The sequence below is a fragment of the Periophthalmus magnuspinnatus genome, chromosome 20 (assembly GCF_009829125.3).
Source record: "Periophthalmus magnuspinnatus isolate fPerMag1 chromosome 20, fPerMag1.2.pri, whole genome shotgun sequence".
Classification (NCBI taxonomy): Eukaryota; Metazoa; Chordata; class Actinopteri; order Gobiiformes; family Gobiidae; genus Periophthalmus; species Periophthalmus magnuspinnatus.
In genome coordinates this window covers 5,865,201-5,891,622 of record NC_047145.1, presented here as the reverse complement: position 1 = coordinate 5,891,622, position 26,422 = coordinate 5,865,201, and the positions used below count along the sequence as shown (strand labels likewise).

The window sequence follows — 26,422 nt, the reverse complement described above, 5'->3', positions numbered from 1 at the left end:
ATGATTTGAACATGTTCACCTCAAATCTGGGGACACGGAATATATGATTGGACCAGTTGTATTACTTTTTTCCCCATAAACTGAGTGATTTCCGGGCGCCTTCGCATATATCTGATGACTGTTTTGCACTTTGCGTACAGCTCGTATTATCAGACAGATTTGAGCGACTCCATAAATAAATAAGCTCCACACAGAGGGAATAACCTCTGTGAACTGCCCTGTCCTTGAGTTAACCCTGGAAACGTCTCTTCTGAGTGAGAGATGGAAAGGTCAAATCTGTTGACTCACACAACTGAGCCATAACTGAGCTATGGGAATCTGGTGGTGTAGTCCTCCACGTATTTATTTATTTATTTTGTAGTTTCATGGGATACATTTTTTTTGCAAAACCATGTCCTACTTTGTTTCATTCACACATTTATTAGATATACTAGAGTTTGTCTCCTCCAGTGGTGGAACGTAACAAAGAAAAAGTAGTAAAGTATTGTACTATGGTAAAAAAAAAAAAAAAAAAAAAAGTAGATATCTGTACTGTACTTGGGTAGATTTTTAAATTTGTATTATTATATATATTTTTTTTACTTTTACTTCACTATATTTGAGAGCAGGTATCTGTACTTTCTACTCCACTATATTTATATTATTGTTTGAGGGTTGAGGGTTTTATTTTTAACAAGTTCATAATTTGATCAGACATAAATATACAAATAAAACCATCTAGAAAAAAACAAAAACAAAACATTCTCTATCTATTCAATTTATCTATCCAATTGTTTCTCTTGAACAAAATTCAGCACCCACAAGTTACAAGATTTGTTTTATATATTATTTTATTAGTTTTATTAGATCTGAAAATCTGTGTGAAATACTTTTTACTCTTAAAGTACATTTTTAAACAGGTACTTTGATACTTTTACTTCAGCAGACTTTTTCATGTGATACTTTTACTTAAGTAGTAGTATTTTGCCCTGTTATCTGTAATATTACTTAACAAAATTGAGTACTTCATTATGTCTTCAGCCCTATTATAGGTTCTTCTAGCAAATGTGCATATATACATACTATGTATCACAATAAAGATGCATGATGTAACTTTACTGATGGAGAGTCGGCCACCTGTCTCAGATATTTCAGGTATTTCTTTGCCTGAAATGTCCCATGGTATGGCATTAAACATATCTCTATTCCCTATTGAGACAAGTTGGTGACGCTACTAGGTTAAGTTACAGGTCACATCTCTGGATAGGTGAGCTCCCTCATAGTAAGAATATTTTTCAAGGTGTATTTGTATCAATAAAACACTGACAAACGCACAAATGTTGGGTTTACATGTCTTACGGGAAGATTATTCTGGTTTACTACTTGAATCCCTAACCCAAACCCTAATCTTAACCTATTTAACCCATATCTGATCTTTTAAGTCACATTTCTGATCTAAAATAAAGGATTTACTACATGGAAGCGATTTCAAGTACTACGTGACATCACACAGGCCTGCCGTGATTATAGCCAGGTGTTTCTGATTACACACACCTCCAGGTACTGCCCGATTTAAATATGGTCATGGGTGGGGTTTAGGTGCCACATTAAAAGCTTATATACCTGTTCTTTGTTCATAGCATTTCTACTGCAGTACTTTCTTTACTGTAGTACTTTCCCTTGCAGCCGTCCCGTTTAAATGCTTAACACATCCGTATGCTCTGAACACGCCTGTGCCATACGTGAGGAAAAAGATTGATACTAGCTCGAGGCACTGGTCTGCTCTTCATTCACTCCTACACACGCAAGATACTTCATGTACACAGAATTTCTCTATAGCTTGAAATGATGGACTGGGGATAAAAAGTTGTAGACGTATACATGAACACAGGCCAACAGTACAGCTCTATTACACGCTAAAGGATTGTGGTTAAGAGGTTAGCCATAAGGGCAGGGAGACGAGGGTTCTGTCAATAGTAATGTGCCGTCAGTAAACAGCATTGGATAGTAACTGAACACGTGTTGAGAATATTGAATACTAATATTGAGTACTGTATTCTGGGACAGTTACTTTTTCCAAAATACAGTTACTTTTCTAAACTCAAAGGAACACATTATGGTATTGTATGTAATTTAGACTTCAAACTGCACATGATCAGTGAGAACAATAGACAGATCTGCTCTTGTGGTGAGTACATGTGTGATTTTTACATCTCCATTTACTACTCCAACTCCTCCTCCTACTACTACTACTACAACTACTACTACTCCTACCACTACTACTCCTACTACTCCTCCTCCTCCTACAACTACTACCACCACTACTACTACTACTACTACTCCTACTACTACTACTCCTCCTCCTACAACTACTACCACCACTACTACTACTACCACTACTACTCCTACTACTCCTCCTCCTCCTACAACTACTACCGCCACTACTACTACTACTACTACTCCTACTACTACTACTCCTCCTCCTACAACTACTACTACTACTACAACTACTACTACTAGTAATACTACTACTACTCCTACCACTACTCCTCCTCCTCCTCCTCCTACTACTACTACTACTACTCCTCCTCCTCCTCCTACAACTACTACTACTACTACTAGTACTACTACTACTACTCCTACCACTACTACTCCTCCTCCTCCTCCTCCTACTACTACTACTACTACTACTACTACTACTACTACTGCAACTACTACTAGTACTACTACTACTACTCCTACCACTACTACTAATCCTACTACTACTACTACTAGTACTCCTACAACTACAACTTCTACTACTCCTTCTACTACTACTACTACTACAACTACTACTACTATTAGTATTACTACTCCTACTACTCCTCCTTCTACTACTACTACTACTATTTATTTATAATGCCCTTTATATTTGAAAATCTCAAAGTGCTACACAGTGTAAAGTTAAATTTAGTGATGGGAAATTCTTTCAAAATGGTGAAACAAATATAAAGCTGTTTTTAATCCTATGTTGCGTCTTTACTCTATAATTTAAATGCAACTCAGAGTATTCAGAATGCAGTAGTCTGACAGGACCATGTACCATTACAAAATACATTTTCAAAGTACTCTTCCCTGGTAATAAAGCTAGACAGTAGACCGTAAACACCTGCGGGTAAGTGGTGCGGGTACAGAGAAGACTTTAACTTCAAACTGTACCACAAATCAATAAGAAGAGCTGTGTTTTGATGTGATTGCAAGGTTGGTTGTAATGGTTTGAGTTTGTGAAGCGGAGTGAAAGCTGTAAGCAACGATATAGTAAAAAATCTTCACTCAAAATAGATTTAACCTTGAGGTAAGTGATTAAAACTGTAGTCTGTTTGTAATCGCATGAGGGATAAATTGGCTATGTCTTAATGTTTTATAGTTTTCGCTCTGAAGAATAATGACATTTTTAAGCTTGCAGGTATTTATAACTTCCAGATTCTTGCTTGAATTACAGTGAGGTCATCCGGCCTAATCTCTAGTACGTATATAATTAACAGTAACTAAGGACACTGCGGTAAATATTGGAGTCATGTTATTGATTTGTTTTTCACATTAGCGGAGCTGTTCTCAAAAAAAAAATGTGAAAAACAGAACTACTTCATTTTAAACAGTTTGCAGTGGTCCAATTATTCCTTATACATTCCGAGCATGCTAATTATTCACTGCAATGAGTTTATAACTGTTGTTCTGGCAAAAAATTAGAGGAAGTTGGGAAGTTTGGATGTTGACAGTTGGGACCCAATATTTAAGGCATCCAGAATTGACCCCTCTTCATATTAATGTATATTTTTTCTTACCCAGGCCCCCAAATTTCTGTCGACGGGCCTGCTAACAACAACTAGCATGGTAATCTGCTTACACAAATATATGTAGTTATAAAATGTTATGGGGTAAGACACGTTTTGCTCTAATACATGGGAAAAATATAGTTTGAGCTCTTCGCTGGTTCACAAATACATAAATTCACAATACACAGAGTTTCAAATACAAGCAGCCCTTACAGTTCTGTAGAATGGGCAAGGTCAGAACGCCTGGGGTTTGTACCTTGCCCATTCTGTAAATTTTTAGTAAGGGTTACATTCTGCTAACACATGTAGAATTTTTGACTTTTAAGGTGCACTATGGAACTTTTCCGCCGGAGGGTACGTTATCGCTTTGCCTGGAATATCCCATAGTTTCGTGTCCATCTTGTCTATGTTACATTTATTCAATTGCAAGTGTCTTAATTGCTAAAAAAGAAACGTCATACTGTACGTTCTTATTGTGAGAGGGCTCGCCTTTCCACAGGCCTGACCTGCATTTGAAATTGTATAGATGAACAGCCAAAAACAGCAAAAAAAGGACAAACTATATACACTTATAATAAAAATTTCAACACATTATTGCATCCTCGGCTTTTCTATTTATACAGTAGATTCTATATATGAAAGCTCCATTGACTTTCTATTGACTTTCTATTGAAAAACTATCACCCCTCTTTATGTTACTGCTGCTGTCAGACTCGTCATTTTGCTCTTAAATTGTTCGTATTAACCCGCTCTACATGGTCTTGCTGATTTAATTTCGCTATTGTCTCCGTAAATCGAGATAAGAACATTAATAACAGACCAGGTGCCTTCTTTCCCCATGGTCATATTACCTTGAACAACCTCGCTCCCGAATGGCTCTATGGTTGCTATGACACTCATGGACAGATTTCCAAATATAGCATTCAGCTCCAATTTCTCATAATTTACTATACGTACATACCAAAGATTATTGTATTTTTTATCACTACATAATATAAACATGAGAAAATCGATGGCTAACAGACTGCGTATAGCCTGGTTATGAGTCCACACCTCCCTGTGCTTGTCCCTGGGTGGCAGTTGTCTTTGACCGTTATACCTTGACCTGTTTCTAAGCTCCACTCTCACACAGAACAGAACAGAACAGCCTATGGTCCAATGGTGAGAAATGAGTGTGGGGCTCCAACAGCGCTCATTCCTCTGCAGCACTGGGACTAGCACTGCACGGCTATGTTGGGTTTGCATTATATAGAGCGGGGATTCTCAATATGTGAGCGTAAGGGTCATTTGCAGTAGTTTATGCAGTCGACATATTCTGTTTTTTCTCTAGTACTTCATCATCATTTACATTTTGTTCACTGTAAACTGCTAAATTGATCTAAAGTGTCTTAATAATAGAAATGGGACAATTGACTTCATCTTAAAGGTCCTTCATTATGCAAAACTGACTCATGTGAATTTTAACCTCCTCAAAAACAGACCTGGAGTTGTGTGTTATTTCATTTCCACAACACTTAATTATTAGCCTGTCTACATCTCCAAAGCTCAAAATGCGCCGTTCCACCTTGTGATGTCATGTAGTTCTAGTTTTCAAACAGCTACTGGACCCTTTGCCTTTGGTTCAGTAGAGAATGGCAATAAAAATGTCATAAAACTGCACAGTATTTCATTTTTTTTATGTTTAAGACCTGCCTTGAGTTAGTAATTTTGTAATCGTAGGCTGTAATCGTTCACACTTCCTGTTTTAGACCTGATGTAGCCCTGGTTTAGTTAGAAATCTAGCCTCAGTTCAGTTTTCATGCGGTGTTTGTGTTAGTATTAGTGTAAATGTGTTACAACCTCATTGGTTCTCTGTTATTCATATTTCAGACCATTTATTTTATTTTATTTTAGCTTATTTTATTTTAGTTTTATTTTATTTTATTTATTTTATTTTATTTTTATTTATTTTTATTTATGTATTTATTTAGTTATTTGTTTATTTATTTATTTATTTATTTCAGCTTGCTAGACCTATACTAGTCTTGGTTTAGTCCTGGTTTAGACCTAGATGAGCTAATTGAGTCCAGTTAGGTTAGTACTGCCTTAGTCCTGATTTAGACAGAATTATTTTTAGTTCTAGTCCTGGTTTAGTACAATTATAAACCAGGTTACGCATGTGTTAAGTCACTCTAGTCCTATTTTAGTCCTATTTTAATCCTGTATTTATGTCATATAGTCATAAAGCCAATCTTCTCTATGGTGTCCTTGCCAAGTATTGTAACAAAAACACATTAGTCTATTTCTCACAGTTATTTATGTCATGTTACTGCAGAGGAATGCCAGCCGCAGCACGTAATCACTATGCACCTGATGTGTAGTGAAGGGCCCCATAGAAAAGCATAGGTGATACAGTGAATATGGCAGAAATACAGTGTGGGCTACTGACCTGCACGGATATTTTATGGATCCAATACTGCTACCTGAAGGTAAACTAGAAAGCAAAGGTGGTTCAGAAATGATGTCCCTTTGTCACATTATGAAGAATTAGAGCAGTACTGCAATATAAGCCAAAGTAATACATGTTTGAGAACTAAGTGGGATATGCTAACTACTATTACTACTTCTTCTACTTCTACTCTTACTACTACACCTTACTACTATTACTACTACTCCTACTACTACTCCTATTCCTACTACTACTACTCCTACTACTATTCCTACTACTCCTACTACTACACCCTAGTACTATTACTACTACTTCTTCTACTTCTACTCCTACTCCTACTACTACACCCTACTACTGTTACTCCTCCTGCTACTCCTCCTATTCCTATTACTCCTACTACTACACCCTACAACTATTACTAGTACTTCTTCTACTTCTACTCCTACTACACCCTACTACTATTACTACTCGTCCTACTACTCCTCCTATTCCTACTACTACTTTTCCTACTACTATTCCTACTACTCCTACTACTACACCCTACTACTCCTACTACTATTTCTACTCCTACTACTGCACCCTACTCCTATTCCTACTACTACTTCTACTACTATTATTCCTACTACTCCTACTTCTAAGCCTACTACTACAACCTACTACTATTACTACTACTCCTACTACTATTCCTACTACTCCTACTACTATTCCTACTACTCCTACTAATCCTACGTCTACTCCTACTCCTACTACTACACCCTACTACTGTTACTCCTCCTGCTACTCCTCCTATTCCTATTACTCCTACTACTACACCCTACAACTATTACTAGTACTTCTTCTACTTCTACTCCTACTACACCCTACTACTATTACTACTCGTCCTACTACTCCTCCTATTCCTACTACTACTTTTCCTACTACTATTCCTACTACTCCTACTACTACACCCTACTACTCCTACTACTATTTCTACTCCTACTACTGCACCCTACTCCTATTCCTACTACTACTTCTACTACTATTATTCCTACTACTCCTACTTCTAAGCCTACTACTACAACCTACTACTATTACTACTACTCCTACTACTATTCCTACTACTCCTACTACTATTCCTACTACTCCTACTAATCCTACATCTACTTCTACTCCTAGTACTACACCCTACTACTATTACTACGACTCCTACTACTCCTATTAACTCCTATCTTTCCATTTTTAATCAACGTGGACGCTCGGTGGTTCAATCCCTGCTTCAAATTGTGCTCACTGTTGTATCAAGACGCTTCCTAGTAACACTTATAATAACACTTTTAATGACTACACTTTAATTAGCCGTAGTAAAGCCTGCAAAAGACTTATTCCGGCTTGGTCACTACTCTTAACTGCTAAAAAAAAGATAGTCGTACATTCTTATCGTGAGGGCTCACCTTTCCACAGACCTGATTCAATCCTTGTGTCAAATTGTGCAGATTGTGTTGTATCCCTGGGCAAGATTCTTTCTAATATTTTTAATATACTACGTTTAAATCAGCCATAGTGAAGCATTCAAAAGACTTATTCCAGCTTGGTAACTACTTTAATTAATTCATAATGTATCGATATGTAATGTTGCTTAACTGTGTGGAAAAGCATAGACTAAATCAGTGTTATTAATGGTGCACTATGTAACTTTTCTGGCGGAGGGTCTTCCATCTGCTTGTCTCCATGGAGATATTATCGCATTGCCTGAAATGTTCCACAGTTTGTCGATCTTGCAGGTTTTATTACATGTGTTTTAATGCTGAATATGCCTTGAAAATCATGCATTTTTATTGTGAGTGCGCTCGCCTCTCCACAGACCTTATAGCTTGCTGTAACTTGGTCTTGTGGAGTCTTCTGCTTCTTTGAACGTGGCATGAAGATAAAAAGATAGATTAGAGTTGTGCAGTTAATCAAATTTATAATCATAATTTCAGTGATAACTCTGTTCAATTGCAAAAAGACTGTAATCTAAAGTGCCATTAATTAGCCTTTGTTCAGAATAATATGCGTACTTGTTCTGCCACTAAAAGCAAAGACACTTTTATGATGTGTAGGTTTTTAAGCTATTTATTCTGCACTCTTCTGTTTTAATGTTAATTTTAAGATGATTATTTATCATTATTTATGTTTTAATTTGTCATATTGTGATTTTAATGTCTTTCTTATTCTGTAAAACACTTTGAATTATTTTGTGTATGAATTGTGCTATACAAATAAACTTGCCTTGGCTCGTCTCAGTAAAGTACTCATATATTGGTTCTATACAGGACTCATACAGTTCTACTATGAAAATATAGAAGTGGGTTGCCAAAAAATATCCAAAATCTGTTACCAAATTATATTAAAACTAGTATTGAAACTAGATACTCATTTGTGCAGGTATCTATAATAAAACAGGACAGAAATGAACCTTTTCTGAATAGCTCTGGAATGATCTAGCAGTGTCAGAACAAGTATAAGACACATAGACTAGTATACACCCATGGACCACTATGAGCCTACTGGACGACTGAGGGATTACACAAATATAAGGCCACAAGGGAATGTAAAAGAAAGTACTATGATTTAATGTTATAAATCACATGCTATAGTCTAAATAACAAGTGTTTTTTTACTATCATCGTGGTATCAGAATGAGTATTGAGTATCGAAACCACGTTTGAATTGTTACTATCCTCACCGCACTATATAAAAGTAATCATTTGAAGTAACCGTGATCTCAGTTATGAGCCAAATAATTGTCACTATGATTTTTGCCATGCTTGAGCAGCTCTACCTTTAATGCTGTATTGTATAACATTCCAGGTGAAGCTGTAACCATGGAGACAAGCAGTTGATGAACCTTCACAAGAAAACTTACATACAACAACTTTGATATTGAAAAAGCAGTGTATTTTATTTCCCAGAGAAGCTAGACTTGAGTTGTGCACAGCTTGAGGCTAAATAACAGCTCATGCTATGGGACTGACATGACGTCTATCATGAAAACACTATATTTTAGCTTCCTGCGTCACCTTTTCATGCCAAAGCACTTCTCCGCTCTGTTGGGAGTTAGACTTTCTATTTATCTTAATCTAGGAAACAGCGGGAAGTAAACGTAGCAAGAAGAGGGCACGCTTTTGTTTGATTCATGAGGTTTAAGGAAGTGGGATAGACTCTCCGCAGACAGGGACATCTCCATATGAAAGAGCCATCACTGTCCTCCCGGGAATACCTCTCCTTTATCCGCTTAGATCGCCCCTGACGCTTCCAACGCGCAGGTATCCGGAAAACGCCTGCTGACTGCCACTTGAACTCAGCACATGGTAAAACAACCACGCTGATATTGTCCCTGAATGCAGCACGGATTAGACTCTGTAGAGCGGCTTTTGTGAGTGAATTAAGGTGACATGCGGATTTATGTGTAGTCAATTATTCTGATTTCATTTTTTTTTTTGTTTAGTTTAAAAGTAATGTTATATCAAAATAATATTATTCAAAAAATCATCAAAAAGTCATTTGGGGAAACTACTACGCAGGTAAGAGTTATTGTAACCGGGGCTGTACAGTCATAGCGTCTGATTTATAATTTCGAGTTAATGGAATTTGAAGGACAAACCGTTATAAATGTCAAGTCTGATATATTCAAAGGTTAAGCCCCCAAAACTCTTATGAACGAAATCATATCTTATGTCTAATGGAGCTGTTCAAAAACACAGATGTTTGTACCTGTGGCCATACCTGCTCTTCAATGCCCAATCTCATCAGATCTCAGAAGCTAAGCAAGGCCAGGCCTGGTTAGTAAGTGGATGGGAGACCACTGTGAATAGGAGGAGCTGCAGTGGCTCTTGTGGAAACTGTTGTTGTCTCTACATATAATTGTGGTGGTGCAGATTGGCAGTCTCACTTTCCCAGGGCAGCTGTGACTAAAATAGTAGATCACAGTATGGAGAGATTGAATAATGTAATGTAAAGCATTTTGGATGTCTTCAAGGTTTTTATTATCATCAAAGCATTACAGAAATCCAATGAATTATCACTACAGTGGTCCCTCGTTTATCTCGGCGGTTACGTTCTAAAAATAACCCGAAATAGAGGAAATTCTTCAAGTAGTCAGTTTTAATTTTTTTTACGATTATTCTATATGTTTTGCAGCTGTAAAACCCCTCACCACACACTTTATACACTTTTCTCACACAGACATTTAACATTTTCTCACATTTCTCTCTTGTTTAAACACTCTCAAAGTTCAAACTTTCGTAGGCGCCTTTGTTGGCGCAGAACGTTTCATTTTTCATAACATTGTGGGCTTTGTCGGGGAGAAAACTTGTAAACATACAGTACTTCAGAGTCACACTGCGATCCAACATTTATGTAAATTTGTCTGAACACATTCTGTACTGTACAGGAGACACGGCACGTCCCTTAGCCAATCAGGACGCAGAGCACAATGCACGTTCATACGCTGTAAAAAAGTATGTAAAATTGCACTGAAAAAATTTGCGAAACAGCGAGACCACGAAAGGTGAACCGCGATATAGTGAGGGACAACTGTATTATTATTATTATTATTATTATTATTATTATTATTATTATTATTATTAAATGTGTATTTAACATTCTCAACATAAATCTTTGGCACGTATGGACTTACAGTGGAAATAATAACCAAAGCAAGTAATAGTTCAGATATACTCTTAAATATATAACTCAGGAATAGAAACATGGTGTCTGAAAACATCTATGAGAAGTACAAATTCATTAAATAGTTTTTCAAGTGAATGTAGAGCGTATACCACCCACCTCTACTAGTTTTTTCATGGGCTTATTCAACAAGGGCATTTTAGAAAAATCACTGTTGCTGTAAATGTAAAAAATAAATAAATAAATAAATTGTAGCCAAAACTCACAAAATGAGATTGGCATCTGAATTTAAGCAGTTTGAACTCAGTCGATGCTTTGTGCAGTGAGTCCTGATGACTCAGAACCTTTGCACGTTTCATTCATTATCTTATAAAACCTCTTTGGCTCGGAGGTATGTAAGAATCCATTCCTTCAGAGAAATTAAATGAGTTTCAGAGTAGCAGAAATGCACCTTTAGCTTTTGTTCAGAGCTCTATTGACGTTGCAATGCCTCAGGGTGTGTTCAGAGAGGCACAACCAAACAGCCTTCACCTCAGGAAGAATACATATAGAGCACAGGGTTAGTGACGAGTGCAAAAATGTGCACTCACGTTTTGTATTGCTCTGATGTCAACAATACAGCTCTGTCTGAGGCTAATTAGTCACACCAAAATTATTTTAGCAGGAGATTGTACAGCTGCGGGCTAATGGGTTTTTCTATGACTAGGAACATTTCTGTAGTTTTTTTTTTTTTTTTTTGGATTGACCTTATTTCGCTCAACCTACTTCTTCCTCTACATCTTCCAAACCGTGCTTTCTTTGTGGTTAAGTGGAAATCCTATTCATTTCAACATAGAATTTGAGAAAGGTTTCACCTCAAAAATATGTTAATTTGTGTAAAATGTTCAATGCTCATGTGTGCCAACAAGTCAACACCTCGCCGATTGTGTGGGAGGCTTTAAAACGGCTCTGTAATCCCTATAGAACTTATTTACTGTCAAGATCAACAGCCCCATGCAAAATAATACAACCCAAATGACCATGGCAGCGCCCACGGCAACTTCCACAATAAAGAGAATAGGCTACGCAAAGCTCAAATTTGTTTTATTCATCCACATAATTTCAATATTGTATCTGAACGAGTATACACTTGAGACAACACATGGGTGAATAAGTAGCTTGAAGCAAAATAAGCATAACTGAGGTAATGATGATTCTTTTTTGATGAAATATATATTGTATAGGTTATAACATTGTTTCTTATTAAAAACATACCTGGACTTGTATTTTCATTCATTGACGCTGGTTTCATTAATCCTGTTCACAAGGCTGTCTTAAGTTTCACTCTGTTTAAATTTTGCCCGGTTTGTTGCATCACAAGTAAAAGTTCTGCACTGTTTTTAAACCCAAAATTCATTAACAGACTTGTATTGGTGTCAATTTGCACTCATTACAACTGTGTGCTTGTATTAGCATGCCCGTCATTGTACGTAAATGGCTAGTTTTTTATTTAATGATACTGCGTGTAGTCTATGGCGGAATGTTGAGCAGTTACCATGGTGACACAATGACACATGTACATTTTTAGATAGTCTGAAAATTAATTCTGTCTTGAAAAAATCATTTTAAAACAACACATTTTCAGGAGCCTGTGATCAATACAAGTGTCCACGGTCCTGTTTATGTGTTTGATTTTCAACAAAAAAGGTGAGAATTAGTTGGCTAATGCTAGCTAACTTGCGACGATAATGATGTTTGAGAAAGACTTGTTTAATTGTATACATCAGCTCATCTGTTGTAGTTCTGACTAAATCAATTCGTTATGGTCAGATTGTGTTAAAATAAAAGCTCAGATTAACGTCTAACTCACAATACTTCAGACGGAGCAGTGCCTCGAGTTAGCTTCACCCCGCAGGAAATATTGATGACATCAGCTGCAAAGTATCAGTATTTTTATTTTTGTAACTAAAGTAGCACCATGAGCTTACCCTTTAATCTTAATAAACGCTGACATTTCCACTCCTGTTCTCAGCAGACTGAAACCACCTCATTACTGCTAATAAACCCGACCGCTAATATGTGCTATACCGTCTGCAGGATCGCATCAATGGAAAGCACTCCACGAGACCCGAGCCACCCGGGGAATACACACTGGATTAGAGCCATAAATAGGTCATTAAGAGATGAATTAGTGAGAAAACATCAATACAAGCTGCATGATTGGACTTTAAAGACACATTATGTATCTATGTTTCACTCTTGTCCCCATGGATATTTTATTATTTTCCCTATAATGTTCTCCAATATGGTATTACACTTTTCTATCTCCATGGAAACAAGCAGATGATGCAACCAGGAAATGTTACAGGTCAGATCTGTGGAGAGGCGACCCCACTCACAGTTGCATCGAGGTATTTATGAGCAGTCAAAACACTAGTAATGTAATAAACGGCTGATAGTTACGTTTAATGCAATGCTGTGAAATATTCCAGCCAAAACTAGCAACATATCCATGGAGACGAGCAGCTTGAGAGTAGATTTGTATTATCTATCGATGGAACAAGATTTTAGTTTTTAGTTTTTTCTTGGATCAGCAAACATAATGGATATATTCTCATTTTAACTGCAGTTTTGTGTTACGTTAAAGCAGACATTTTGTGCTTGTGTCTGCCGTATAGTTATAATCTATGACACCTACCAGATTTTTTTGACTACGAAACCTTTGTGTATGATCGATTAAGAAAATAAAATTGGAGAAAGAAGTAAGTACGAAGGAGTGGGCGTGTACTAGTGGTGGTGGAAATGGGGGTTGATCGGAGCAACGACACCATGAATAAAGACAAGTCAAACATGCACGAATCAGTCTAAATACAACTATGAGAAGCTAAATAAGAACTACTACAACATGGTAAAAAGCTAAAAAGTGGATTTCACATAAAAGGCCTGATTTAAGTGTAGCTAGAACATTTCTCTAGATTATTTTAATGATTTCACTTGACAAATCTACTCAAGTCAAGATAATATGTTCTCAGAGAATAGACTTTAAAGCAGCTCTGCATGTGAACAAGTCTGTCCATGGACCAGCACCAAAGTACATCTCAAACATGTTAGTGCCACATGAACCAACCCAAAGTCAGGACTAAACATGGGGAATCAGTGTTTCAGTTTTGTGCTGCTAAAACCAGGAACAGTCTTCCTGAAGATTTGAGACAGGCCTCTACTTTGACAATGTTTAAATCCAGGCTCAAGTGGTTCTGTTTAGCTGTGCATATGACTGAAAGTTTTTTTCTGCACTCTTCTGATCTTTTAATGTTAATATTATGATGATTATTTATGATTATTTATGTTTTGATTTGTTGCATTGTGATTTTAATGTCTTATTCTCCAAAGCACTTTGACTTACTTTGTGCTGTACAAATAAACTTGCCTTGCCTTCTTAATTCAAGACATTATAATTTACCTAGCTATTCCTTTTTTGTTTGCATCGGCACCAGAAAAGTCACCCTGTCCATCTTTAAAAACAGCCCTATTTCATATTTGTATTCCTCACCCATTACCATTGTAAAAACATGCCGTCCCTGCTCCATCTTTTGTCAGTATTAAATATTGAAGGTAATTGCTCTCGCCTCAGAAATCTGTGTTTAGAGGAGAGTCTGTGGAGACCAAAGTCCTCATAAAAGCAGCAGGATTATTTTATTCATATGGTGTGGAGGCGCTGCAGTGAGAGTGGCTGTATGAAGTGCGCTACAATAGACGAGTGAGTCAGTGTGGTCTCTGTCCGGGGCTGCAGTCGTGCAGGCAAATAAACAGATTTCACACAAACAAGTAGGATTAATGGAGGTATATTGACTGAGGGTTAGTGATGGGAAGAATACTTTGAAAATGTATTTATTTACAGAATACTGAATACCTGAATTATAATGTATTTTGTTACATGGGCGAAACAGAGTGCTGTGTCTGAGTACTCCCAGCTGCATTATCTTATAGTGTAAACCTCATGACTTATAATTACAAACAGCTTTATTTTTGTTGCACTGTTTGTTATCTATTTATAATCTTACTGGGTGGGCATCTCTGGTACAGCACTAAACTGGTTCAGGTCCTATTTATAAAACAGGACGTTCTTTGTTGAAATTGGAAAATGTGTCTCAAATGTGTCTTAAATGTCCCTGACCTGTGGGGTGCCCCAGGGGTAAAACCTGGGACCCCTGTTGTTCAATCTCTACATGCTGCCGTTAGACCAGTTAATATGCAGCAATAATGTGTCCTACCACAACTCTGCAGATGACACTCAGATCTATGTCTCACTGGCAGCAGGTGACCATAGACCAGTGGATTCACTCTGTTTTTCAGTTTTATGCAGCTAAAACTGGGAACAGTCTTCCTGAAGATGTGAGACAGGCCTTTACTTTGACAATGTTTATATCCAGGCTCAAAACAGTTCTGTTTAGCTGTGCGTATGACTGAAAGGTTTTTATTCTGCACTTTTCTCCTTTTATGTTAATTTTATGATGTTTATTTGTGATTTTTTATGTTTCAATTTGTTGTTTTGTGATTTTAATATATTTTTTATTCTGTAAAGCACTTTAAATTACCTTGTGTACGAATTGTGCTGTACAAATAAACTTGCCTTGCCTATGTTTTGTCTAATTAGAGCAAAAAAAAAAAAAATCACACATACGCGCACTGCAAGATCTTTTTTTTTTTTTTTTTTCATCCACTGATCCTGTGCAGTTCAAAGCCAAAATTACATAATGAAGTATCACCTTGTATTCCGTTTAGCTCAGAAAAGTAACTGTATTCTGGATACTATCAAATTAAAGAGTAACTGTACCAGAATACAGTCACTGAAAATTAGTATTCTGACTATGTACTGTATGTCCAGTACATGTATGTAGTGGTTTATGTAGTAGTTTATTGATAACAAGGTTTTAAGGTATATTTATGAGGGAATCAGTATCTGCATTTGACCCATTCTTCAATAAGTGCTAGGTTATGTAATCATATCCTTTTAATTTCATGAAAGATTAAACTAAATATGATTGTACAAGATTATCAACATGCTGTCTGTATTGGTGAAGGTTGACGTACGCGCACTCGTCATTTAACCCATGTGTCCATCAATGTCGCTGGAACAACCTTAGGAGCAGTGAGGCCCATGTCCAGATCTTGAGCTAGTCTTGATGAGTACTACTTTAGCTGGAAGATTTGACCTATTGTTCATGTTTTGGGTTGGGCATTGATTGTGTGAGCATTTTTGTCTAAGTGATATACTTTCCCAATCCTCATATTGATGGAGCAGTATCAGCCTGTGGTATAAATATTTTTTTGCACATTAAACTATTAACCAGGAAAATGGTGTATTGATAAAACACAGTTGGAAGGTCTCTAGGTTCCATTCCGAGGCCTTTCTTTGTAGAGTTTGGTTGTTCTCCCTTTGTTTTTGTTTTTTGTGTCGGTGAGTTTAATCAGCCTTATTAAAATATGTTCCATCTTCAAGCTATACATACAGTATCCCTTACTAAGATCATGGCTATGGAGAAGTTCTCCCAGGCGCTGAACTGTGGTTGCCCAAGAGGAACTGAACGCAAAGCAGGAATTGTTGTCTGCATTGTATTGTCTTGTAAAACATGTTATCAATCGCAAACCTGGAATGAAGAGATTGATATGTGGTTAAGTATATTCTGAGATAATAGCAAAAGAAACATAAAATCTGTCAACCGAATAAAACGTTGTAGGAGTGAAGACGTTTCGCTGCTCATCCAAGTCACTTCTTCAATTTTGGTCAGATTACTGGTGGACAAGCCTTATATCTGTCTGAAGGGAGGAGATAATTACACTGAAACTAAAAACACCTATTGTTTATGGATCAGATCTGGACGACTGAGGGATTACGCAGATATTTTGAGATAATGACCCTCGCTGTTTAAAAAAAAGCTGATCTAAAGCAGTGTATGTGAATACTAGCAAAGCAGTGCTATTTGGGTTTTACTTATGACTATTTTTTTATGTTTTATTTTAAATATCTGCCTGCTGGTATGACTGGAGGGCTGTAAGGCGTCAGTAGGTCAGTTGGTAGAGTGTTTGTCCACTAATCTGAAGGTTGCTGGTTCGAATCTCACTCCCACAGATGAATGCCTGCCGTTGTGTCCTTAAGCAAGACACTTAACACTCCCTCACCCCTGCGTACATTGGTGTATGAATGTGCGTGTCAATGGGTGAGTGGTTTCTTGATATAAAGCTTTTTGAGTGCCCTGAAGGTGGGAAAGCGCTATGTAAAAATGTGACCGTTTACCAAGTTAGATTTTTTTTTTTTTTTTTTAAACCTTCTCCATCTGTATTAAATATACCACCACATTGTAATTTTTCAACCTTATCCCAAGAATCTCTAGGACAAAAATCCTCTCTACCTCTCCAGGAGCACTGTAAGCACCATTCCACACCACTGTATTTATTTTAAAACCCTCAAAAATCTCCTTGAACAATATGACAGGGTATACCAGGTTTTCTGTAGTAAATCTTCAGCATTGGAGAAGACTACTGTCAAGAAAGTGAGAATCCCATTAGATCTGAGAGTCAAATCTATAGGATAAGCAGGGGGGTCGAACAGCACACATAAAAGTGTGGTGAGCCAGGGAAATGCCGGCTGCTGCAGATTCCACACTTTTACAAGAGGAGGTAAAACGAACTCTCTTTTATCGCACACGGCACATTCAACCTTGTGAGCGTCTCCGAATAAAAGGAAGGACTCGTAAAACGGGATTACAATCATCTGGAAGTTCAGAGGATTCCAAGACTATACCAAATATTATTCACGTTGATGACTGCTTTTTACAGGGTGACTTTGAGGTTTATAACGTGTACTTGAATCTTATGTGGATATTTTACTTTCAATATGCAACTACCAATTTGTAAAGGGTATAAGGTGAAAGTGGTTTTCTCATTTTTCAAATCATTACTTTGTTCATGGGATAGTACCTGTGGTAAATATATATTGTAGTGTGACAGCGGTCAAGTATCAGTTTGTGACGCAAGAAAGAATGGAAATTATAAAAAAAGGGGAAAAAAAGAAAGGTGTTTGTCCTTGTTTACAGTAAGGGGGCTTGGTCAGGACAGGACTACCTTAGCTGGAGGATTTGACCTATTGGGCATGTTTTTGGTTTACATTATAATGACGACTCAGACTCGAACACTCATATGTAGACTTGGACTTGAACTTGAGCAATTGATCCTTTACACTGACATGACGCTGGGGTTGTTCTACATGTATCTATATGCCAGAATGTTCATCAGTTACCATTACCAACACTGCCAAAAAAAACAAGATCAATCAAATCAGCTCACCTGTTGTAGTTCAAGTGAAATGTGTTTTTTTGTCAGATTGTGTTAAAACAAAGCTCAGATCAAAGTCTAACTTGAGTAACAGAGCTTAAGACAGAGCAGTGTCCACAGTTAGCGTGACACCCCCAGGGAATATTGGTGACATCAGCTGCAAAGGTATCAATAAGGACTTGTACATGACTCAACATTAGACCCCATATGGTTTGCTAGAGCTAACACTACTATTATATACATTATAGTGTGATAAAATATTTAAACGTTTGACAAATGTCCCTGCTTTTATATTCATACACTGTAAATACAAATCATATTAATAGTAACTACTGCAGCGACTGGTCGATTTGTGGTTGTATGTCGCATTAATTAAAGCACAAAATCCCTCTCAGAATCCTGTAAGAGGACGTTCTGGCTGTAGACGGACCTGTTATTTGTGGTGGGAAACCTGAGCACCAACAGGAAACCTATCTATGGGTGTCAAAGTGATCTGATTTTGAACGTCTTAAAAATATGAAAAACAGAATAAGCTCATTTTAAACAGTTTGCAGTGATCCAAACTTATTCCTAACATTTACCTCATGCATTCTGAGCAACTCTTCACCGCAATGAGAGTACAAATGCTTTTCACAACTTTCAGACCCTAAAGTGGCGTTTGATCATTCTTCAGTGCTGACAACAACTATCATGCTAACAATGCACCAGCACTTCCTGATTAATGGATGAAAAAAAATCTTTAAAATTAACAATAGTACTCAAAATGACATCTAGAAAGAAGAAGCTGAAACGTATGAATAGTTACTTTTAGATCATCGCTTTTGCCAGAAAACTATTATTATTATTATTATTATTATTATTATTATTATTATTATTATTATTATTATTATTATTATTATTATTATTATTATTATTATTATTATTATTTAATTATTTAATTATTTATTTATTTATTTCCCATTTTTTGTTCTGTCAAATCCAGACTGACATCTCTGTATTTTTTATTTCTACCAATAAAATCTTAACCATGTCTTAAAAATCCAAAGGTATTCTTCCAAAACGTCACTGGACATTCCTTTTCACCATGCTCCCGTTCTCTTTCTCTCTCTTAGGTATTTGATGGAGGAGAGTGAGGAGGGCGAGCAGTTGTTCCGCATAAACGAGAGCACTGGGGTTATCAGCACTACTCGACCTCTGGACCGCGAGGACAGGCCCTGGCTCAACATCACTGTGATGGCTGCGGAGGTTGGTAAGTACAGACCGCCCTGAAGCCCATGTACCCTCCAGGGAGAAGGGCTGTAATCGTCGATTCATGGAGTCATTGTCAACCAAACTTTGTATTAGCCAACTGATTATATATATATATATATTTTTAGACTGTAAGAATGTATATGTGACAACAGTAGAAAGTAGGTAGGTAGACTTTGGTAGTGAACCTTGTGTTTAAAGCGGGGGTGTTCTATCGCTATTACATATAACATATTTAGAACACTGTGTTGTTACCTTTTATTGTTTTGAAAATCCTACATTTGCCAAGAACAACTTATTAACATGTTTAATAACTTAGACTTTCGCTTTTGATGCGCTCTTCTTGCTAAGCCACTCTCCCATCAGAGCGCTATCACATTACAATCGCCATGCATCCCGCAAATGAAACTACTGCACATCGAGTCAGGTTTGTGAAGTTGTAGTGTGTTGTTTTGTATCATGCTTTTGTATATTTATGGAAAATTGCTGTGCGGGAACATGGGTGATGTAGGCTTGTGGGATGAGGATTGAACAGGATTGTATAGCTAACTGTAAGATGGGTTCATATATAGCCCAGTAGAGATCACTAGATTACTCAGACATGCATGGATGACATCTAAAATCTCATCAGGCATGTCTCATCAGGCATCAGGCATCTCATCAGCACTTTACCATATATGTAAACACGATTTTCTAGTACCTTTCTGTAAAAATAGTGTGATTGTGTCATGATTGTGAGTGCAGTTTGGGTCAAATCCATACAGACACATAATAGTTTGGAGAGCCTTTGCCACGCCCCTTTTAAATCAACTAATCGATCGGCAGGGCATGTCTCAAGACGGCTATAAGATTTTCTTTGGTCGACAGCAGCCCCTCCGCTGAGCGTGTTTACAAGCTACACACAAGATGTTTAAGGCCAGTCGGATTTAACTGTGGGGAAAGACTTAACCACCGATTTAATATTCAATTAGGAAATGTCAAAACACATGCACAGCTAAATATCACTCTCTCTGTGCACAGGCAGGAGAAGTCAATTTATGCAAACACAGAGAGGGAACAGGGAGAGCTGACATTATGGGCTTTTTTTTACCGTAACAAATTTTGATGTGTGATATCTTGATGAAGAAAGTATTGACTATAAACGATGATATTGAATCTAATTTATGCTACTGACACAATAAGTAAAGCAGGTTTACCCCCAAAAACCTATTCTAAATCTACAATAGTGTTAAAAAGCATGAGCTGCAATAAATAAACAGCAGAAACAGAAACACTTTAGTACTTAGTTTGTGTCTAATGAGTCACAGAAGTGATTTATTCAACCTTTTTCAACATTATATATATATATATATATATATATATATATATATATATATATATATATATATATATATATATATATATATATATATATATACACATTAATACTTCACTTTACAGACAATGTTAGATACTTATTGATACTCCTTACTCTAAACAAATAGGGTGTGTGAGTGATAGAATACACTTTTGTTTTGCTATGGAATCCACCTGGATGAATGAGGGATTACACATAACTTTTTATTATTTGATTGATTTTTTTGGCACATTTTAATGATAATCTTATACCATTTCAGTAATTGTATTGTTAGTACTGAACATCGTCTGTTTAGAAGTTTTGTGTAGGTGCACAACAGATAAATTAGTCCCAGTTTAGTCCGTGCCTAGTCCAGAAGTAATCCTGTTGTAGTCCTGGTGTTGTCCTTGTTAAATCCTTTTGTAGTTCTTGTTTAGTCCTTATTCAGTCTTGGTGTAGTCCTATTGTAGTCGTGGTTTAGTCCTTGTCCAGTCCTGGTTTAGTCCTGGATTAGTCCTTTCTAGTCCTAGTTTAGTCCTGGTGGTCTTGTCCTGATTTATTCCTGGTTTAGTCCTAATTTACTCCAGGTCTAGTACTGGTTTAATCCTGATTTAGTCCTGGTCTAGTCCTGGTTTAGTCCCTGTTTAATCCTAGTTTAGTCCAGATCTAGTCCTAGTTAAATCTTGATGGCCTAGTCCTGATTTGATGCTGGTTTGGTCCTGATCTACTCCAGGTCTAAATTTTTTTTAATTTTTTTTTAGTCTAGTGCTGGTTTAATCCTGATTTGGTCCTTGTCTGGTCCTGGGTTGGTCCCAGTTTAATCCTGGTTTGGTCCAGATCTAGTCCTAGTTGAATCCCGGTCTGGTCCTGGTTTGGTCCTGGTTTGGTCCTGGTTTGGTCCTGGTCTACTTCTGGTCTGGTGCTGGTTTAATCCTAGTTTGGTCCTCTTCTGGTCCTGGTTTGACACTGGTTTGGTCCTAGTTTGATCCTGGTTCGGTCTTGGTTTGGTCCGACTCTAGCCCTAGTTTAGTCCTGGTTTAATCCTGGTCTAGTCCTGGTTTAATCCTGGATTAGTCCTGGTCCAGTCCTGGTTTAGTCCTGGTCTAGTCCTGATTTAATCCTAGTTTAGTGCTGGTCTTATCCTGGTTTAATCCTGCTTTAGTCATGTTCCTGGTTTAATCCTGGTTTAATCCTGCTTTAGTCATGTTCTAGTCCTGGTTTAGTCTTGGTCTATTCCTTGTTTAGTCCTTATTTAGTTCTGTTGTAGTTGAACTTTAGCCGTGGTTTAGTCCTGGTGTAGTCCTGCTGTAGTCCATTTTTAGACCCAGTTTAGTCCCAAATGCAATGGGGCATGTGCACTATCCTTAGATTTACCCATTTCCAACTTCCACAACTACACCTCCACAACTCACCTCGACTCATACATCACACCAACATATTTTCAAATCAATATTTTCACAGCAACATCAAAACGCTCCATGTAGCTCACAGTCCACGCTACTTATTTTCTATATATATGGCCCCTTCATTCACATTCAAGCCACAGTGGCCCAAACAACATATCATATAGATTATATACGCTTGCAGTAGCTGGTCTGAAATACCGCCCGGGCTGCTGCTGGCTTTGAATAATTAACGAGAATTCTACCTGTTTGATACGCGCATAAAACAGCTAATGCTACTCTAAGCCAAGCAGGTCTTCAATCGCCTCCAACGCAATGAGTCACACCTTTGCACACATCACACCTTTGCATGCATTAAAACCACTGGAGATAAAAAATTTGTATTGTGGGTCAATTCAGTGCGATTGTAGCCACAGCATCAATGTAAACAACAAAAGGATGGCGTACCATACAAGCAAAAGGTTGTGTATATATATTTATTATTTTCATAACCTGAGATAACAAGCAGCCCACAGGGATCATACGCACAGAGAGAAACTACAGCGGCTGTGTCAGATTCACACAGTATAAAATCAATATGAAGAGAAGGAGTGTATTGTTAAATGGACTGGCCTTTGTGTGCTGCAGTCTTAAGATGTACTCCACTTACTATTAAAGGCACTGCACCTTAGACTTCCCTAATGCATTCCTAGCATCGTAATTATTCACACAATGCGTTTTTAAAGCCCTTTTGACAACTTCCAGAGACCAGAGTGGTGTTTTGGCATCGCAGTATTGCTAATAATAACTAGCATGCTACCAACGCACCACGCAACATTACTTCCTGGTTTGTGGACAATAAGAATGTTTATCTTCAAAGGTAGAATGTTTTGTTTTTAATTGTGGTGTAAGGTATAACTTTTTACAATGCAGGGTCCACCACGTTGTCTCCATGGAAATTACCTAGCTTTGTCTTAAATCTTCCACGGTATGGCTTAAATATAATAATTTATTGCCATAAAATATTTGATTTGGTGGAGTTATCTCCCTGGACGCCTAACTACTGAGGTGTTCCAGGCATGTCCCACTAGAAGGAGGCCCCGGGGAAGACCCAGGACAGGCTGGAGGGACTGTGTCTCTCGGCTGGCCTGGGAACGCCGTGGGGTCCCACCGGAAGAGCTGGAGGACGTGTTTCGGGTGAGGGAAGCCTGGAAGACCCTGCTCAGACTGCTGCCCCCATGATTCCACCCTGGATAAGCAGAAGAAAATAGATGGATGGGTAGATGGAGTCACCTTCTTGTCTCCATGGAACATTTTGTGGAGCATTCCAGGATCTCCATGGAGAATAAAAGGCTTCAGACCCTCCAACTTTAATTGCTATGGTTACACTCTTAACATTTCATCATTCTGAAATCCATGGACACCCCAAAATGACAACAAGGCTTGTTCTAGTCTTTTATCTGTAAAGCACTTTGAATTACCTTGTGTAAGAATTGTGCTATACAAATAAACTTGCCTTGCCTTGCCTTTTTTTCCCCCCTCAAATATCAAATTCTGTCACTCAAAATATAATAATAACAACTTACAAATGTTAAGTCAGGACATAGTCACACTTGATGGCACAGTTGTTGCATTGTTTATGAATACAGTGCACGTGGGAGTCCATTTGGGGCTTAATAACATTATTAAGAAGCCAATAAGAAGAAGAAATAGTTTTTAAAAACAGCCCTGAGCTATGTACCCTAGCACTAAAATATGTATTAAAATGCATAGAAAACACCAGTGGAACCACCATTAGCATACTGATTCAAAGGGATTCAAACAGACTACACATTTTTCTTTATAATTAATTATCAAATAAAATTAGCTCTGATTATTTCATTGTCTTATAACCAACTCTGGAAATTAATTTAAATCTCGCTGCTAAGTTGACGAATTGCTATCAGGTAACTTGGGTAATTTGTAAGCACAATTAGGCTAATCTCAGGCCGGGCTAGCGCTGGTGGTGCATGTTAATGTCATTTTATCTGCTCACCTCTGTTTAGTATTCAAGGATACAGTTACAAAGGAAGTCTCTGTCAAAAGCAGCCCAGATAATTTCCTCTGCTTTGAAAAGAACAAGGACGCACAGACCTGAGACAGAGAGCAGACTGCTGATTTCAACACTTTTGCAAACACATAAATGCATTAGTCAGTCCCGACCAAAGGAAGTCTGGACCAGGGACAAGGTCGACTTAAGGCGGAGGTGACTGGAGTTTAATTGGTGTGGGCAAAAGTGTCTGCGGCCAACGATCTACGTGAGCAATGGAATTCAAATTATCGACATTAGCAAATTCTAGGGTTAGATTTAGGAAATGATGTCTTCTGTCTAAAACGAACACATCCTGAAGTTTAGACCTCTGCAAATGCATGGGCCTCTTGACTTTAAGGCACCGGACATGATTTTCTCTGTCTTAAAAATGTGAGTACATGCTATTGCTATTACCTTAGTTGCAGTAGCTCCGTTTGTAGATCGTTGGTTCATTGATCCGAAGATTGGCGTTTCAAATCCCGCTCTCAACATAAACATCATTGGTCGAGCGGTTCAATATTGGCGGTGAGATTCCAGATCCCACAGATGAAGGCTATTGTTGTGTCCTTGAGGAAGACACTTAACCCCAGTGTATGAATGGGTGTATTGTTCCTTGATATAAAGCGCTTTGAGTTCCTTAAAGGTGGAAAACCGTTATATAAACAAGCGATCATGACCATTTACCACAAACAGAACTAGTTCGTCTTAAACAGTTTGCAGTGGTCCACACTTATTCCTCAGTTACCTTATGCATCCTGACCAAATTCAAATTAACAGCATTTGCGTCTTCGGGAATAATGGGATCACTGATTTTTACAACAGAAAGTTACAAAATCCAGAAGTGAAACCGGCATTGGCCAATAACAGACAAGCCAACATACATAGAAAACACACAAATGGATAAGTGTCCCAGAACATCCCTGTCCTTCAACCTTCCTTCTGCAGAAAAAACTAAAAAAAACGAGAAGCCCTAGAAAAGTTTTAAGCCTGGTCTTCAACGCAGAGAATGTGAGGGCCTCTTTAACATGGGCAGAAGCTGATTCCATAACACAGGAGCTTGGTACCTGAACACCCTCCGTCCTACTGCGCTTTTAGACACTCGAGGAACCACCAGCAGTCCAGCATTTTGAGTGCTCTTTTTTGAGAGCGGAGTTCATTCACCATGATAAGTGCTTTTCACAACGTCCAGAGACCAGAGTGGAGGTTTAGCCTCACAGAAAGCTAACGTCACAGCCAACTCGCATGCTAGCACACACTTCCTGATTATCAAATACATACAAAAAATTGGGTTCGGCCTTTAAGCAATTCATTATCGAATATTTGCAGTGTTTATAATCCTGTATGTCGCAATTGAATCATTTAAAATAGATGTAGCATATCTGATAGTAGTTGTGATATTGTCAGAAATATTGAAATAATATGTGTTTTTCGAGGTAAGAGGAGGAGATGAAGAGGCTGAGGTGATGTGTAGTTGATTGTAATATGAATGCCTTGAAAGCCGATTGGTCGAGATGTTGACAAGTTCACAGGTTGTGATTCGCTGACATCCAGGTAATTGTTGGAACCGAGTAAGAGTTTATGCTTCAACTTTATAATATAGCCAGGTTACTATTTCAATTTAACAGTTCAACGTTCCAATTCTTAAATTGAAGAGAAGAGAAACCAATTGTGCACGGGTCAAATGAATAAGTTTCTATTTAAAATGCCACGCAGTCCCCCAGATTGATAGTAAAAAGGCAGTATTTTAGAAAATCCTTCTGTTGAGATACGGTTTCAGACTAATTCAATGAAAGTGAATCTCGGCGCTTTGTCCTTGGCCTTTCATTTGTACTCGTCAGGGCCTATCTGAAGCACTAGAGAAAAGCGAATGGGTGGTGCTAAATGAGAGCACGGATTTGTGTAGGTTTCCATTCAAAAGTAAGTCATAGTGTACTTTTACGATTACTCAATGAGAGAAAAGTGCGGTAAAGAGGTTGAAGGACGAAATAGTAAAATAATGACACTATCTGGTATTTTCAAATTACAGACACAAAAATGAGACTAAATCATATCCGAAGGAGCGCTGCAAGAAATACAAATGTTCAAATCGTTTCATATTGTCGATGTAAAGCTTTTGTCACTTGTAGACTTACTCACAGTGGGAAGAGGAACCAAAACCTTTAGTCAAGTAAGAGTACTGTTACTTCAATAAAAATCAGACACAAG

General features: G+C 37.7%; 1 protein-coding gene across 1 annotated transcript in view; it reads left to right on the top strand.

Moving 5' to 3' along the window:
* The window catches only part of LOC117388526 (cadherin-18), a 244,444-nt gene that overhangs the window by 154,704 nt on the left and 63,318 nt on the right, over nt 1-26,422 (top strand). Inside the window, exon 8 of the mRNA XM_033986086.2 lies at nt 19,293-19,429. Coding sequence (XP_033841977.1) covers nt 19,293-19,429 — 137 coding nt within the window. The remainder of the gene's footprint in view (nt 1-19,292; nt 19,430-26,422) is intronic.